At 37.1% G+C, this 18,806-nt stretch overlaps 1 protein-coding gene across 2 annotated transcripts in view; it reads left to right on the top strand.

The window, feature by feature from the left end:
- The window catches only part of LOC122808720 (transient receptor potential cation channel subfamily V member 6-like), a 664,913-nt gene that overhangs the window by 242,134 nt on the left and 403,973 nt on the right, over window positions 1-18,806 (top strand). For both annotated transcript variants that reach the window (XM_044079713.1, XM_044079712.1), the window contains one exon: window positions 1,132-1,344. In XM_044079713.1, the coding sequence (XP_043935648.1) occupies window positions 1,132-1,344 (213 nt within the window). The remainder of the gene's footprint in view (window positions 1-1,131; window positions 1,345-18,806) is intronic.

The raw sequence follows: 18,806 nt of genomic DNA, 5'->3' as shown, positions 1-18,806 counted from the left end.
ACTGGCTTATATAACAGTTTCAATTGAAGTTCTCGTTTTCTGCATTTGTCTTCCTGTCTTCTGTCTCTTCAGGTGTTGACCATCAAAGTCTTCCTACTATTGGTTACCCATTTGTTTTTCCATATCAGAGTTAATAATCATGAGGCTGTCAATTAGGTAGCCATAAAGGAGATTTTTTATTTATTTATTTTTTTGCTGACTGCACCTCTCCCTAACAGCCCTATCATATGAATTGATTAAGCAAATACCGAGGTCAGCCCAGCATGCCTACCTCTTCACAGATACTTGAACCAAGTTATGGTGCATTGTTTGGTAATTTAGTGTTGATGCCCTTTTCTTTATGCTTCCATATATTACCCAGCCACCACTTGGGCACAACTAAGCAGAGGACCAGGCTGTATTTTTCCCTTCTTCCTTATTGCCCCTTCAGATATGTAACCTGGCATCTGCAATTTAGTACCATTTCCCCTTATAAGCTGCTCTAACAGTCAAATCACTCATCAATCCCTGCTCAGCTGGGTTGTAGTTAGGACTTTATCTATTCATGCCATGGCATTGCCCCTTGGCCTATGTTTTGATCTTTTCTGCTTACCAGTTGCATTTACCTAAAACTTGTAAATGGTTCATGGATGATGCCATTTGCTCAATGTGATTTAATTTAATTTGTACCATACCTCCTTTTGGTATTGTTTTCTGTTTTGATGCTGCTTGCATGGTTTAGCTAACCCAATTCATTGGTCTCTATTTGCTGTCAAATGTTAAGAAAATATTTACAATTGTTTCTTTGCATTCTTATTTTAAATTGTTTACTTTTATTCTGAGTACTTACAATATTCTTTCATGTTATTTAAAGTTGCTGTCTATTAATATGTCATTTGATATTTGCAATATTAAAATTTTACTTAACACAAAAGAACATTTCTTTGTCTTACTTGCAGAGTCATATTATCCACAACAAGACCACCGCTCTATACTAGTGTAAATGAACATATACGATGTTGCAAATAAACACATAATGTTGCTCACAAAAATAATAATTACTTACCTTGTATTCCTTTCTTTTCTGCATCATTTTTTATTCATACAGAAGTAATGGTGACAATTATTTAATGAATCTTGTTTTCTTTTTAGGCACATACTATTGTAGACATGACTCCAGTAAAGGAATTAGTGGGACTGAAATGGCATAAGTATGGAAAGCACTACTTTCGAGCTCTTGGGTTCATTTACCTGATATACATCTCCATCTTCACTGCCTGCTGCATAAATCGCCCACTGATGCCACGTCCCGACAATGCCACAGATCCAACTGATCTCATGATGTATGTGCAGAAACCGTTGAAGGTACTTTATGCTACTATGTATGGAATTACATATTCAGAAGATGGTTTCTTACAGCAGCTAGTGCTTGTTTGATAAAAGTGAGCAAAAACCAAGCCATAACTTATGAATTGGTGTCCAGAAGGTGACATGATAAAAACAGTTCAAGGGCTCTTGCCTTTGCAGTGGTTCAAAAAGGACATTCTTGCAATTTCCATCTGTTTGTTGGGGGATACTGCTGACCCTTACTAATGACATTGTTAAGAAAGATAAAAGAAACTTAAGCCCTAAACTCAGTTGATATGCCCTGTTATGAAGAGTCAGTCCCAGAAGTAATTGCAGGGCTAGGCCCATTTCTATAGATTATGTCAGTTCAATGAATAAGCATTTCCACTATGACAAAGTTCTGGGAGAGGATGAGATCTGACTGAAAATACAAAAGACATTGGCTATCGCTGAAGTGTTATGGTTAACTCAGGATTTAAATTTTACTCATAACATGGCAACTGTATATCTCAAATAGCAAACTAGAGTGATGATACACCTTTTTTTAAAAGTGAGGACTGAAGAGTGTGGCCATTTATACAGGAATTATGTGCATTAGCCACCCTGAGAAGACCTGTGCCAGTATGTTTGAAAACTGACTTAAAATAATCAAACCTCCAACACTGGAAGAACAAAACAGATTCAGCTTCAAAGCTGTATCTGATTACGGTGACATAAAATTGACAGTGTATATTTTACTTTGGTAGCTTTGCATTTACTAAACATAATTGCACTCTTGGTGTAGTACTGGTAAACTAGTTTTCTCAAAGTTCCCATAGGTGGGTCACTTTACACTAATCAGTGGCCTTTATTTGATGCGAATTGGAAGGTGGTGCACAGTGAAACATAAGAATGCTAATAATAATAATAACAATAACAATAGTAATAATGATCCCCCCCATTACCTTAAACTCGCTGCTCCCTCCATTGCCTATCCAGTCTCCATACTCATTAATTGGTCTATACAGGAAAATCATGTCCCTGACATCTGGAAAAAGTTCTTCATTATACCACTACATAAAGGAGGTAACTACACTGACCCCTCAATTTCCAGGCCAATAGCTATCCTATCTCCCCTCACTAAGATTCTCGAAACATGTATACACAAACAACTCACGTCACATCTCATTCAAGAAAACTTTCTTACCCCTACACAACATGGCTTCCATCCACATCATAGCACAACCACCACTCTATTATCTTTCACCCACTCTATCTCTTCAGTTCTCTATAAAACCACATTGTGTCCTGCCTTTTCCTTAACCTATCTAAGGCTTTTGACACTGTATCGCACAATCTGCTACTCTCTAAACTTGCTTCTTTAAATTTTTCCACCTCTGTTCTCTGCTGGTTCACCTCATACCTGTCAAGTAGAAACCAAGCTGTTAAGTGGCTCTCTGCCACATCTACTTTCCTCCCCATTCTAGCTGGGGTAACCCAAGGCTCCATCTTGGGCCCACTACTATTCAATATCTTCACTAATAACCTCTCTCATTCCTGCCCCCACTCCACTCTTGTACAATACGTGGATGACTCTACCATCATCACTACCTCTGACAACATACCCCACCTGCACTCCCTCACTCAAGACACCTTCCACTCTGTTGAATCATGGCTCACATCTAAACAACTCCTACTTAACCCCAACAAAACAAAACTACTACTGTTCCTCCTCAAATCTCTCCATCATCTCAAGTCTTCTTTCTCCATATACTCTATAAATAACACAGTTATTAATGTTGATACTCACACTAAACTTCTAGGGGTCTACATAGATGATGAACTTAAATTTGACATACATATAAATAACTGCATTAAAAAGACTCACCAAAAGCTAGGATTGCTCTACAGACATAAAAACATCCTAACACACAAATCCAAAATGTCCCTAGCTCTAGCTTTCCTATTACCAAAACTACTATATGCCTCCCCCATTCTTACAAACCTCCAAAAAAACCTGTCATCCAAACTTGAACTAACCTATAACAAAATAGCAAGATTTTCCACTAACCTTCCCTATCGCTCTCATCACTGCCTCTTCCTGAAAAAACCTAACTGGCTTGAATTCCATAATCAACTCCTTCTGCCTCAGCTTTGTCTGTCTCATTCAATCTTCTACCAACCCCTTGCCTGTCCTTCTCTAACTAGCCTTATCTCCCCTTATGTCCCTAACCGTGAACTTCACAGCTCTGACCAACACCTTCTTTTAATCTCCAAACCCAACAAGTCCATAGGGAAAAGTTTCTATAGTCACTCTGTTGCCACCTCCTGGAACAACCTCCCTCACTGCATCAGGTCTATTCAAAATTGCAGAAACTTCAAACTTGCTTTAAAAGAATATCTGCTCAGTACCAGGATTTGTTCTTGCCAAGACCCAAGTTAAATCTTCTTCATCTTCTACACCTGTCTCCTCTCATTTACCTTTCCCTATACTTTCCTCTATCTTCACTTCCCCACCTATGACCTTACCTCAATTTTCAAATTCATGATCTTATTCTTCCCTTTTTTCCTTTAGAAAAGTACTCTTCCTGCATCTCTCTTCTATTGGTCTGTCTTCACTACTCTTTCTGCTACTAACCTCCACAGTACACCTAATTCTGTATCTACCACTTATTATAACTTAATATTTTTTGACTATATATTTCTGTAACCAAGACTGTTTTGCCCTCTTACCATGTATTAACAAGGCTTTATTTTTCTTCTATGTATAATATTGTGCATTTTTATGTTATGTCTTGATTAACTTTGCACTTCACTGTTTATTGTTATTGGAGCTTTTCTTCTTGGGTGTCTACTGTAAAAGGGCTAGACTAACCTGGTTAACAAAAGGCAAATAAAAAATAAAAATAAATAGTAATCTTTTGCAGTGCATTTATGCCCTTTCCAATCCCGGCAGTACTTTTTCACAACATATGATCTTGTAAGATAACTGCAAAATCATATTTTTGAAGGCAGGGATACTCAGCAGTAACGCCAAAGGGGTCAACATGACACAATGTCTGGCATAGGTTCATAGGTGTTTATTAGGTTAATAACCATAAGGGTCTTTTTAAGCCTAGTCATGCATCACAAATCTCTGACAAGTTATGATACCCTTGATAAGTGTAAGCAGGGTTTTGGGAGATGTAGCAGACATACATAAACACAGACTGAAGGAAGGTAATATGCACATCCAAGAGACTGACTGTTTCCCTGGTACAGCCTCTACACCTTTCACTGGAGCAATGGTTTTCCCTGTTAATGCACAACACAAGGAATAACAGAATGATGACAACCACTATTAAAACATGTGCTGCCATAATTTGTACATGAAAATTATGATGGACACATACTGGCAAACAACATACAGAAACAAGTAAAAAGCAAAGGTAGCACAAACAAGTGCTGTCAGTTTCCTCTGTTTGACTACCCAAACATTCCTCTCAACTGTTCAGGTTTTTGCAGAATGTCCAGATTTTTGTCTCATATTTTTGGTCAGTTCTTCATAAAATGTGTGGTTTTCTATCAAATCACTGTGATGATCTAAGGACTGATGCCACTAAATAATGGCATTCATTTGAATTTCAAACTTCATATCCTTCAGAAAATGCATGTTAACACAAGCCCTGCTACTCTAGCAATGTTTTAAGTTTATGAGAGCAATATTCAAAATCTGTCCCTACTTTTGGGCATTTGACCCCCATTATGTCAGGCTTTGTCCAGATTTCTTACACTAGGAGGTTGAGAGGTATGTTCCAAAAGTAGCTATCTGGAACATATACAGTGGTCATTGTGTGCTCCCCAGGTTCTGTCTGCCTGTGTAGAGGTGCTGTGTATCGTGTGTATGTAAGCTTCTAGCTTATTTGGCTTACCCCCTATCTACTTTTCAGATATAAAGTTCTTAACCCTTCTCCCAACCCATATAAGGTAAAATTTAAATTTAATACTAACATACCTAAATTCTCACTAGTGTATGCATACTGTAAAATACCATATTATGATGTGATGTCCACCCAAACCCAGGTCCTGACTGCCTCTTTTCTCCATCTGATCCCTCTTCTACTGTAATAACATCTACTAAAATTCTGAAAATCATATCCATGAAAATTTAAAGTATAGTAAACAAAGTTTCTAAATTTCATTTGTGGATCACTCATTAGTCCTCAGGCATTATTATTCTTAAAAAAACTTGACTCAAACCACATATAAAAGACTCTGAAATTCTCCCCCCTGGCTATATTATAATCCACTCTGACAGATTAAATAAAAGGGTGGCGGTGTAGCAATCATGTTTTCTAACCATATCTCTGTCTCTCCTTCTGTTTCTCTACCTAAATTCCTGTTTGCTGAGATTCTTGTCTCTCACTGTAAATTAAATGAGCATAAAATACTATTAATTGCCATTTATCTTCCCCCAGGAAATATAATTCATATTCTGGAAGATATCCTGCACCAGGTATGTAGTTCCATTTCTCATGAAATAATAATTTTTGATGATGTTAGTATTAACTGGCAAACCTTTACATCAGATTACTCTTCCACTAATATCAGTCTATATGGTTTCAAACAACTCATAACTTCCCATACTCACTTCAACAAAGCTAATAACACTGGGATTACTCTGGACTGGAGTCTGGTCTCAAATCCAAACCTTTACTACTTCAAAAATGCTCCCAGACTCCCGCAGTGATCACCATCCTACCTATGATCAGAGACTAGCAACTCACGACACCTTTATAAAGACTGCCTCAATCTCTCAAATTTCAATTCCAAGATATTTAACAACATCCTTAATAGCATAAAATTGGTCCATCCTCTATTCCATACTTCTGGATAATGCTATGATGATATGGGCTAGTGCAAGCATAGCCAGCTGGAGTTCTGTAAAGGATGATATGTCCTTTGAATATCAACCTGATTTCTACAATATGCTTGTGTTACAAATGTATTAGAACTGTGTGGCATTTTAATATCAAACAGATTTGTACAGATGCTTATGTTACAAATGTATTAGAATTGTATGGCATTTGATGTGTTTGTAAAGTTGCTGGTGTTAAAAAATATATCAGCTGTGGTTTCCTGCTGGATAGAGAAGGCATATACATGTGAGACTGTAAGTATATATGTTAGCAAATGACATTGGAAGAAAAAGAGTTAAACAGCTACCTTACTTCTTACTTTAAGAAAAATACTGTTAATTGAACCACCTGCTGGGCCATGGAAGTGCTTATCTCACAGCTCTGAATAGGACCGGAGATGGCATGTCTGGAAGAAGCCTTTTATTAGTTCAGTAAAAAGTGGGTAATCCCCAGGCACTGCCATAAACATCAGCAAAACTTTAGATATACATCTTATCACATCTATGCTAACATCCTGTCTCAGGCTTTAAAGGGAAATAGTATGAGAACCTAGAATCAGGTGACCAGATGAGGTCATTCTGCCAGCCATCTTGGACATTTTAGATATTACAAAAAAAAAAAATCTCTCAGTATTGAGTTGAGCCTGACAACAATAAGGACCATTCACCACATGATCTGCCTTGCTCTATTAAGTGAGTAGGGAACAGTAATTCTCCTAGATTCAGTCAGGAAAATATAGGGAAGCTTAGTTTACATATTGTTTTTATTTATTTGTCTGAGTCTGTCCATCAATGTTATTTTCAATATTTCCAGTGATTAGAACTCTGTGGTTTACTGTAAATATATATTTATTAGTTCATGCTCTTTTATTATTTATTATTAAATATATTTAAAACTTTTATTGTGGCTGTTATTATAGAAGGTATTTAACCATTGAGAGTGCTTATATTTATTTGGTAATGCTGTGTGGGTCACTCCAAAAGGCCTACTGTCTTGATCAACTACTACCATTTGTATTAATATTAATATTACATAGTATAATTGGACACCCTTTGTTAAGGGCCTCAGAGTAGCTGATTGTGGAGTGTCTGATGGCAGGGATAACTACTTTATACTCTGAGCAGAAGGGGGCAAAGCAGGTAAATCTGGGCCAGCCATTTCCCAGGTGCATGTGTGTGAAAAATCAAATCTCACAGTGTGTGTGTCAACTACTTGGAGCAGGAACACGAAGCACTGTTTTCACGGAGAGAGTGCTGGAGGACTTGGCTTGGACACTCGGCTGAGGACTTAACCCTACAGATGTACCAGTGGGGAGTCTTATTGGGGACCTGGAGTGAGACAGATATAAAGAAACCCAAACCCTGGGCTGACTGCATTCCCTGTGTGCTCTTAAGGGAAATTGTACTTGGTGCAGAGAGCTGCATCTGGAAATACTGGGTGTAGCCATTTGTATTCCAAGTGAGTGTCCCTCCCCAGTGTCAGTGGTGAGGATTCTGACTCCTTGATTACTGGCCCAGTGTGGGGGCAACACAAATGCTGTTCTAAATATTTAATACAATATTTCTTGACATTCTCAACAGCCTCACTGCTATAAGAAAAAGGAGAGTTAAATTCACCCAGTCACCCTGGCTATCTACTTATAAGAGACAGTTATTGTATAAGAGAGGCAAAGCTTGGAAAACTGGCAAAAATACAAATCCCAAGCTTGCTTGCTGACCTACAAAACAACTTTGAAGCATGACAAAAAGCAAGGTACTGCTGATGAGAGATTACTTCAACCCACAGGATAACCAAAAACACAGCCCCCCCAGAATTTTGGTCCACCATCAAGACAATATTACACCTTAGAACTCCTAGTGCTCCCAACCCTTGTCCAGATATCTCATCCTTAGAAACTGCCTCTGAATTTAACTCCCACTTTATAGACTCAGTAGCCACCCTCACCCAAAACTCCCTACAGAATCCAGCAACTCCTGACAAACTTCAGAGCTCTAACAATGCAATTTTCAAATTAAAATTTGTCTCTACTTGCTATATAAAAAAGTTTATTGCACAAACTTAAGTCCTACTCATCCTCTGTAGACAGTCTCCCATCTGAATATCTAAAGATTTCTGCTCCCTCTATTGCCTACCCAATCTCCATCTTGATTAATTGATCCATTCGTAAGACATATGTCCCATCTCTATGGAAAACATGTTACATCATTCCTCATTATAAACAGGGGAAACTCCACTGAAATAAACTTCAGACCAACTGCAATCTTAGACCTTATTTCCAAGATCTTAGAAAAATGTATTCATAAACAACTTTTACAATACTTACTCCAAGAAAACCTGTTAACCTGTACCCAACACGGCTTTCGCCAAATCATAGCACAACTACCCTTGTTGCCTTTTTGACCCACGTCAATAAGCCAGAGACAGCAACAATTTAATTTCTTTCCTCTTTGTAGATCTCTCTAAAGCTTTCAATACAGTTTCACATACCATGCTACTCTCAAAAATGTCTGATTTAGGCTTTTCCAGTACAACAGTCACTTGGTTCTCTACCTAACTATCTAACTGGCTACAATCAGTTAAATGGCTCTCTACTTACTCATCTTTTCTGCCAGTTAATACAGGTATCTTACAAGGTCTGTACTTGGCCCTCCACTTTTTAACATATTTATAAATGATCTACATACATCCTCCCAACAAGCTACACTTATACAATAAGCAGATGACTCCACTGTCGTTTACTCATCTAATAGTCCTTTCCAGATACACTCTATCACTCAGCAGCCTTTCAGCTCTATTAAAAACTGGCTCAGTGACACTCAGCTTTTCTTAAATCCAAATAAAACAAAAACTGCTCTTATTTCTCCCCAAATCCCAAGCACACATAAAAGACAATTACAAAATATCATCTCTCAACAATACTGAAACTGAAGTTGTACCTTGCACAAAGTTACTTGGTGTCAAAACAGATGATCAACTGAAATTTGATCTTCATATTAAAAAGTGCATAAAACAACACACCAAAAAACTGGGCATGCTCTATAGATCAAAAAGATTCCTTAGAACGTCTAAAGAGTTACTCTAGCCAATACATACCCCCTTTCTTCCCTGCTATATACCTCACCCATTTTCACCAACATTCAGATCACTCTAAGATCAAAACCTGAGCTTTGCTGTAACAAAGTAGCTAGATTTGCAACCTATCAATCATATAACTTCCACCACTGTTCCAACTTAAGATATTTAAGGTGGCTTTTGAGATACCTCAGTTCTTCAAGTTCACCCAACTTGTTCTTGCTCATAAAATGGTATATAAATCATCATCCTGCCCAGCAACCTGCACCATTCTTAACCACTACCTCCCTAATCACCCTCTTTGCTCATCTGGAAAACACCTCCTTTAACTCCATTTCCTATTTCCCCCAATGCAAAATCTCCTTCCTTTCTCTTAGTCTTTTACCCATATTTAAAATGCTTAACATCTTTAACATTGGTTATCATTATTAATTGTATTTTACTAGTGTTCAGTATTCTATGATTGTTGTTCAGTATTCATTACATGTTTTTGTGAACTTACTTTATTTATCCTGTATGTCGATTCTACTATTTGTTACTGCACTTCATGTGATAATATTATGTAGTTTATTAATTGATCTATGTATGTTACAGCTTTTCTCCCTGGGCCTCTGCTGAAAATGGGATTCATACCCAGTAGCACATTCCCAGTAAAGAAATTCCAAATGCAGTCAATCAATCAATAAATAAATGTGTGTCCTGGCTACTGACTTGGCTTGTTCCCTGTAAGACATGACATGCTTGACTACATGCTTGACTACTCTCAGAAGTATTGCCCACTTCACCTATTATGATACCCATGGCTTTGTGATTTTCATGCTGGAGTGCTAGGAATAACTCATCTTCCTTCAGGCTTGTAGCAGAAGGTAGCTCCCATTCAGCAGCAGCCCTATCAACAGCTATTATGTGTGCCTATTGTGGTGCTTGTTATAGCATATCATATATCATATCACATCATATCATTAACACTTCTGAAGTTGTGTTGTGCAATTCATGTTACCCATGGCTTTGATATCATGGGCCACCATGCTATACCTGTAGCACAAACTGTCTGGAAGAGGCCAGTGAGCAGCCCATTTTCCAACAGGCTTCTTCCATGGGTCCCGAGAGCCTGTTGCAGGATGCCATTATCCACAGGGCTAAATTTGCCTAACCTCTGCTTTCCTCCTCCTTTGCAGGACATACCTACACCTAGGATGAGAGGAATGCATAATGGTAGGACACTGATATCTACATTATTGTACTCTTTCAGGACCGTGACTTTTGATATTGAAGGATAGCAAGCTTTACATGTAGATATATATATGTGTGTGTGTGTGTGTGTGTGTGTGTGTGTGTGTGTGTGTGTGTGTGTGTGTGTGTGTGTGTGTGTACACACACACACACACACACACATATATATATATATATATATATATATATATATATATATATATATATATATATATATACATATATAAAGAGAGATGGTTGCAGGTCAAAACATTGAACGCTCATATGAGAGAACGTTGTTTTCAATGGAGTTTTTGCCAGCAGCCTTTTGTATAGGATTATGGTGAAATGGCATAAGAGAATTTGCACTTCCCCTACTGTTATACAATTTCAGAGTTGGTTTATATAATTAGCAGGGGATTTCGGATTGCAGGGGGGCTTGCCTCATTTAAAAAATAGTTTTAATTTTTGTTGTCTTCATTCATTGTAGATTCAGTCTAAAATGATTGTTCTTTCTTTGCATGCTCTGAGTGTTCTGTGTTTAATGAGACACTCATATACACATACAGGCACATACATTACATATTGTATACCTGCAGGTAGACATCACAGATCAGTATAGCACATATCAGTATCAGGGCCTCTAGTACAGTAGATAGGTTTTGACCAGACAGATAGGTTGTTACTAGGCTAGTGATCACTAGGCCCCTTACAAGCCTAGCTGTGCACCCTAAACCATTTTGGTCCCCAAGTATCATTGTTATTTATATGTGGGGGGGCATGTTACTAGGGAGGTAACTAGGGAAATTGTAGGGGGGGTGTTAGTTATGATAAAACGTTTTTTTTTTTTTCTTATTGATGGTCTTTGTCCATATTGGACATGGGAGCCAGACCTGGGGAAAATTTATGATTTCCTATCCAGTTGTCAAGATTTTATTAGAATAGAGTTAGGGATGTACTTTATTTTACATGAAGGGAGAGTCTATCCCATAGTGTGGGGCTCCTTCGAGACACATATCTGTCCCTCTATCACATTCTGCTTATGCCACAAGCAAAGTTCGGATCCCTGGATCTAGTGTTTCTAGTGTTTCTGGTGTTTGTTTTGCACATGTGCAACAGATCCATCAGGGCTGGGTCTGAGGAAGGCCTGTAGGCCAGGCAAAGATCCCCTGTCAGCGGTCTGCAGGAGACTGAATGCAGTGACAGGAGCCTTTAGGTGATCAGTGCAGTACATTGTATTAATGCTCTGTATTCTTCTGGTGAGAAACCTTTGTGGATATTTCAACAGTTGAAAGTGTATGGTTAGATACATGCCAAAGGTGGCATTGTATTCAATGACAGGTCTGATAAGGGCAGAGTAGAGTGGTACTATAACTTCCTTGGAAATGGTTGCCATACTCTTCCTAAAAGGTGGGTGACATAGAATGATTATTTTATTCTCTTAGCTACATTGCTGTCTACATATGTTTCTACAGCCCTTGGCTTGACTCTTAGGGATATTTTGTAAATGGGATAAATTAACTTGTATTGACAATTTCCCAAAAGACATTAAAATGCCTTTTTTAGCATTGAGTTTTAGGCCATGGCTTTGGCACTAGTAATTTTTCTGTATTAAACCCTCTTGCAAGATGTTGGTGTCTTAGGAGGAATCTGTAATAGTTCCCAGTTTATAACCATTGCCTTGACTTCCGAGAAATAGATGCCAAATAGGAGTGGGACCAGCACAAAACCCTGGGGTACTCCGGTACTGACCAATCTCTTAGTAGAGGTGGTCTCCCCAATTCTGACTTCTTCATTCCTGTCTGTGAGCCAGCCAGCAATCCAGCAATTTATGTAGGGATTAATGCTTATCCTCTCCTTCCTACAGCAGATCACAGATTCACTGAACTTGCTGGCCCATGCAGTTGAACCACCAAACATGGATGGAGCCCATGCCATCAGCCACAGAAACCCAGGGCCAAAATGTACTGGCTTCAAAATTCCTCTTGATCAGTCAGAAGCAACACAAACTGCCCATGCCTACCTTATTGCCACCATGTTTTTGTCCTCTGTGTGTGTGCTTCCCATGCCTCCCTCTCCTAGTGTGTGCCCCTGCTTGTCTGTCTGGTTATATGTGTAATATGTGTATTTGTGTGTTCCCACTGCCTGACCTCTTCCTATTTTCCTTCCCTTTCATGTCTTTCACCCCTACCCTCTTCTCTTCTCTCTCCATATGTATACACACACACACACATATATATATATATATATATATATATATATATATATATATATATATATATATATATGGGTCTACTTTGTTTTATCAAAATTTCAAAACTTTGAAACCCATATGGTCGATGCCATATGATTGAAGTTGTGAAACTTCAAACATTTAGAACTGAGATCGCAATACAGCATGGAACATGAAATTTACCATTTTCCTCACTGTAGTGTGATCTGAAAGTTGGTATATTTAATCACCAGGGGGTGTGTTGGGTGCAGGAGGTCTTACCCCCCACTGTAAAAACATAAAGGCAACCTTTTTTGTGTACTTTTAGTGTTATTATTGTAGATTCGAATTTCAAAACTTCGCTCATACGGTCTCGGCCATATAGGTTTTGAAATTTTGAAATTTCGATAAAACAAGGTAGACTTATATATATCCAAGTAGAAAGCACCACAGTCGAGCTGGATATAGGCAACAGTTTATTCAGTTCCAAACACCGAACACAAAGTGAAAAGACCCACACTCAACGCTGTAAAAGTACAAGTAACGTTTTCATCATCAACTTCATCAGATAAATTTCACAATCCCATAATTCCCTTTATATAGACACACTAATTACAATTAAACCAAATAAATCAATTAATCAATTAATGTAAATAACAGGATGTCATTAAAAACTGTCCTTATATGGTCATGTCAGTGTTATTTTAAAATCCATTTTACTTTAAGTTGATAAAAATCACTTTCATATATTAAAAAACGCATCATATTCTTAAAATTGATTTTAAAAACATTTTTTTAAATTGTCATAAATAACTTACATTTAAATAAAATTTATTTAAACTATAAAATTCATTTAAAAATACAAAAGGTATATACAGAATAAATTTATGTTGTTGTCTTTGGCTCCCTCATGTGGGATAAATCACACATAACATCACAAGTCAAATAAAACTTTTTACATTTATGTTCTTAATGATAGCAGTTTTTTCTATAAATTTAAAGCTTGGCTGATCTCAATTTTAAAACTGGAGCTAAAGATATCATGTCATTAAGACCCGGAGGTCTATTGGCTTCTAGTGATAGCTGCCAGTATAGTTCCCTATATTCTACTAGTGTCTCCCACATACCTCCCCTGGGATCCACATGAACTACTTCCAACACAAAAAATTGAAATACTGATGTTTTACATACCATGCTATGTTTGTAAAGTGCATTATTTTCACATTTATTTCTGATATCATACATATGTTCATATATTCTTTGTTTTAATTTTCTTTCACTTTTACCCACTCTTTACACATAGCTAGGTATATTATGCCTTTTGTATTACAGTTAACATAAATATCCAAACTTAATTTCCTTTTCCTTGCTTGTAAAAAAATGGAATCTCCAGTTTTTAAATATGAACAATAGTTACAACAACCACATTTATATAGACCTTTTCTAGTTCTTGTTGTTTTGTCATAACTGGACATAACTTATGCTAACATCATTATGGCCTATTGGGAGAACAATTTTCTCCTGACTTCTTTTTTTAGTGAGTATTGGACCTTGTACAGAAGGTTTCTTGATGATTTATGTTTTTTGTGGACAGGAAATCTAGACAATTTTATGAAATTTGTTGAATATTTGAATGGAACAACTAATTTTTTGGATTTCGCCCACAAATATGACACACAGGAACTAATATATTTAGATGTCAATATCAAGAAAGATAATGGAAATTTTGTATCTAAAATACACAGAAAAGAAACATTCTCTAATTCTTATCTACACTTCACTAGTTCACATCCTTTGTATCAGAAGAAGGGAGTGTTGAAAGGCCAGTTGGTTCGGATGAGTAGAATGACTTCAGTAGATGAAATTTTTACAAATGAATGTATTAAATTAAAGGAGTTATTCATGAACAGGGGATATCCTAGTAATTTATTTGATGCATTATTGAATGAAGTACTGAGTGAAAGAAAGGGCAGATTTGCTCCTATTATAGGAAAAACATTTCCTTTTATAGAAACAGGTGACACTCCAGTAGATAATTCTAATAAGGATTATAATATGGGATTTGTTATGAATTATGATGGACAGTCAAGTGTAGTAAGAAAGGTTATGGATAGAGAATGGAATAATTTTTCTAAGATATCAAATTTAAAACATATTTTTGAAAAACCATTAACGCACATATATCGTAGAAGGAACACTATTAAGAACATGCTGGACAAAGGCAACCATAATATTAACTATGACAAAACAACAAGAACTAGAAAAGGACTATATAAATGTGGTTGTTGTAACTATTGTTCATATTTAAAAACTGGAGATTCCATTTTTTTACAAGCAAAGAAAAGGAAATTAAGTTTGGATATTTATGTTAACAATAATACAAAAGGCATAACATACCTAGCTATGTGTAAAGAATGCGATTCGTACTATGTGGGTAAAAGTGAAAGAAAATTAAAACAGAATATATGAACGTATGTATGATATCAGAAATAAATGTAAAAATAATGCACTTTACAAACATAGCATGGTATGTAAAACATCAGTATTTCAATTTTTTGTGTTGGAAGTAGTTCATGTGGATCCCAGGGGAGGTATGTGGGAGACACTAGTAGAATATAGGGAACTATATTGGCAGCTATCACTAGAAGCCAATAGTCTTAATGACATGATATCTTTAGCTCCAGTTTTAAAATTGAGATCAGCCAAGCTTTAAATTTATAGAAAAAACTGCTATCATTAAGAACATAAATTATAAAAAGTTTTATTTCACTTGTGATGGAGGCGTAGCCATACTTTATAAGAATGGATTACAAGTTACCTTGTTAGACTCCAAACCTCCACTTTGCAACAATGCAGAAATTCTTCTAACTAAGGTTCAGCTTAACAAAAGCAAAGCCATATATCTATCATGTGTCTATCTTCCCCCAGGCAATAACATCAACACATTAGAGGCTATCCTCAGCTGGCTCTCAAGTAACTACCCCAAAGAAACAATTATACTTGGAGGTTTTAACATTAACTGGAACTCCTGTATATCTGAGCAGCCTTCTACTCATATCAACTTATATGGTTTTACCCAAACTATAACATCCCCAACCCGCACCGATAAAACTAACAACAAAACTAGTACCCTTGACTGGATACTCACTAATACCCCCCAACTAAACTATAAAACAGGCACCCTCCCTGAAGACATAAGTGATCACTTGCTTACCTATTTAATCAGAACAAAAACTGTCATCCTAAACTCTACCATCTGTAGAACTATTCGCACTACCAAAAATTTTAACCCTGCTCACTTTCAAGCTGAACTAGTCACCTGTGACTGGTCACCCCTGAAATACCTCCCAATAGATAATGCCGTGAAATACTTTAACTCTAAATTTCTAACCATTTTAGACAGCCATGCCCCATTACGCAAAGTTAGAATTAGAACCAAACCGGCACCATGGCTCACCAAAACGACCAAACAAAAAATCCTCCAAAGAAATAAACAATGGGCCAAATGGCGCACAACAAAAAGCTCCTCAGACCACCTGCAATTCAGACAGCTAAGAAATGAAACAAAAAAAGACATATTAGCCGATAAAAGAAACTACTACTACCAACTACAACAAACCAACCAAAATAATCCCCAAAAATTCTGTCGCGGTATCAATAACCTCCTACACCCTGGATGCTCAAGTACTCCCTCTCCCTCTGGCTCTGATCACAACAATACATCCAAATAGCTGACTCATTTAATACTTTTTTCACTGAAACCATACAATTCCTAGCCAACCAGCTATCCTCTAGCATCCCAGGCTCTGCCACAACCTTTACCAATAATTCTCATCAATTTCATTTTCAGCCAGTGCCCACTTCACTTATCTGTAACCTCATACAGAAACTTAAACCCACTACTCTCTCTGCAGATAAATTACCTGCAGAATACCTGCAAAAAGCTGCTAAAGTCATAGCCTACCCCATATCCACCCTCATTAATAGAATTATTTCTGAAGGATCTATTCCCCTAATCTGGAAAGTCTCTCACATAATGCCCCTGCATAAGGGCGGTAACTCCAAAGAGTTGTCCAATTATAGGCCCATAGCTATTCTATCTCCTTTGGCAAAAATAATGGAGAAATGTATACACATACAACTGTTAACCTACCTACTCGATCACAATTTATTAGCACCCTGTCAACATGGCTTTAGACCATTTCATAGCACCACCTCTGCTCTCTTATCCTTCACTAACCATATTAACAGTAATCGTAATATTGATACTCTATCCTCAGCTGTTTTTATTGACCTGTCCAAAGCATTTGACATGGTGAATCACCTCCTCCTTATAGACACACTCAAAAACCTGTCATTGGACAACCATACTATACAGTGGTTCCAATCATACCTACATAACAGGCAACAGGCTGTACTATGGGAAAATACTTTATCTTCCCACGTCCCAGTCACTCTAGGGGTCCCGCAAGGATCTATATTAGGCCCATTACTCTTCTCCATCTTTACAAATGACCTTCATTCTGTAATTCCTCAAGCTGACTGTATCCAATACGCTGTCGACTCCACACTCATATGCGCTGCTGCTTCTCAGTCAGAACTTCAGTCACTAACCCAAATGACCTTTAGTACAGTTGAAAACTGGCTCCTACAAAGACGTCTTATCCTTAACCCCAAAAAACAAAAATGCTACTATTTACCCCCACCCGCAGAACCTCCCCACTTAACTTTACTATTACTTCAAATGATGGAACTATAATATCTCCTGAACCAACCACCAAACTACTCTGGGTACTAATAGATAACAACTTGTCCTTTGAACCTCACATTAATAACACCATAAAATTAGTAAACAAGAAACTAGGTTCCCTCTATAGAATAAAACCCTTTCTTACACCTCCAGCCAGGGTTACTATTGCTCGTACCCACCTCATCTCTACCTTGCTCTATGCCTCCCGTATCTATACCAAAATATGTAGAAGTAATCTGAGTAAACTTACATCCTCCTACAACAATATTGCCAGATTTGCAGCTGGGTCCTCCTATAGAACTCATCACTGTATCAATCTGAATCAGTTAGGATGGTTAGAGCTGCCAAATTTAATACTTTTCAATCAATTAATAGTAGCCCATAAGATCCTGTATTTACCTCAAAATACACCCATACTTACATCCCTAGTCATCCCCTATAATAACCTCAAGACCTTATGCTCAGCTAATAACCTACTTGTACAAATATCAAAATCCAACAACTTAGCTGGTGACACCTTGTTCTCCAATACAGTAGGTAAAGCCTGGAACATCCTCCCAAGCCAGCTAACCTCAATATCCTCTGTCAGCTTATTTAAAAGAAAGCTTAAACCCTACCTCAAATCACACTGGCTATGCCCCTGTGTTAACCCAGACTAAGTACCTAACTATTAACTAGACTCCCACAATTCCTAGCCTCCCATGATCATGATCTTGTGTTGTCTCACTAATTTTTAGTGAGCTTAACCTTCCTTAGGATTTTTTCTCATGTAAATAAGTATATACTGTGGAATGATCAAACACCTTCATATAGTATCACAACCTATGTGTAAAATAACACTAGAAATCCATCCTTGTTTGCTGTTCTTCTATACTCTATCTATTGATCTCTAGTGTTTTTCTTTCTTAGGTTTTTGTGAGACCTTAGTATCTCTTATCATAAATGACTAGGTGTATCTAATTTTGTAATATGTTATAAAGATTTGTACTACACCATTTCTAATACAAATATATTAGTCTTTTTCATCTATTCTTAGATACATTTTTCCTTTTTCCTACTGAAATATAAAATATATAATCTTAGGCTTGTACTATAATTGTTAAACTTATGTGCCAAATTATACTGTTATTGTCTTTGTCTTGACCTTTTATGTTGTGGTAATTTGTGGAGCTTTTCTCCCCGGGCCTCCACTGAAAATGGACATATATCCAGCTGGACTAGCCCAGTCAACAAATGTAAAATAAAAATAAAAATAAAATAAAAATGTTATGTGTGATTTATCCCACATGAGGGAGCCAAAGACAACAACATAAATTTATTCTGTATATACCTTTTGTATTTTTAAATGAATTTTATA

The sequence above is a fragment of the Protopterus annectens genome, chromosome 8.part0, assembly GCF_019279795.1.
Source record: "Protopterus annectens isolate FY-2018-M chromosome 8.part0, PAN1.0, whole genome shotgun sequence".
NCBI classification, from domain to species: domain Eukaryota; kingdom Metazoa; phylum Chordata; order Ceratodontiformes; family Protopteridae; genus Protopterus; species Protopterus annectens.
Note: the sequence above shows the minus strand (reverse complement) of the source record. Positions and strands in the feature narration are given on the sequence as shown.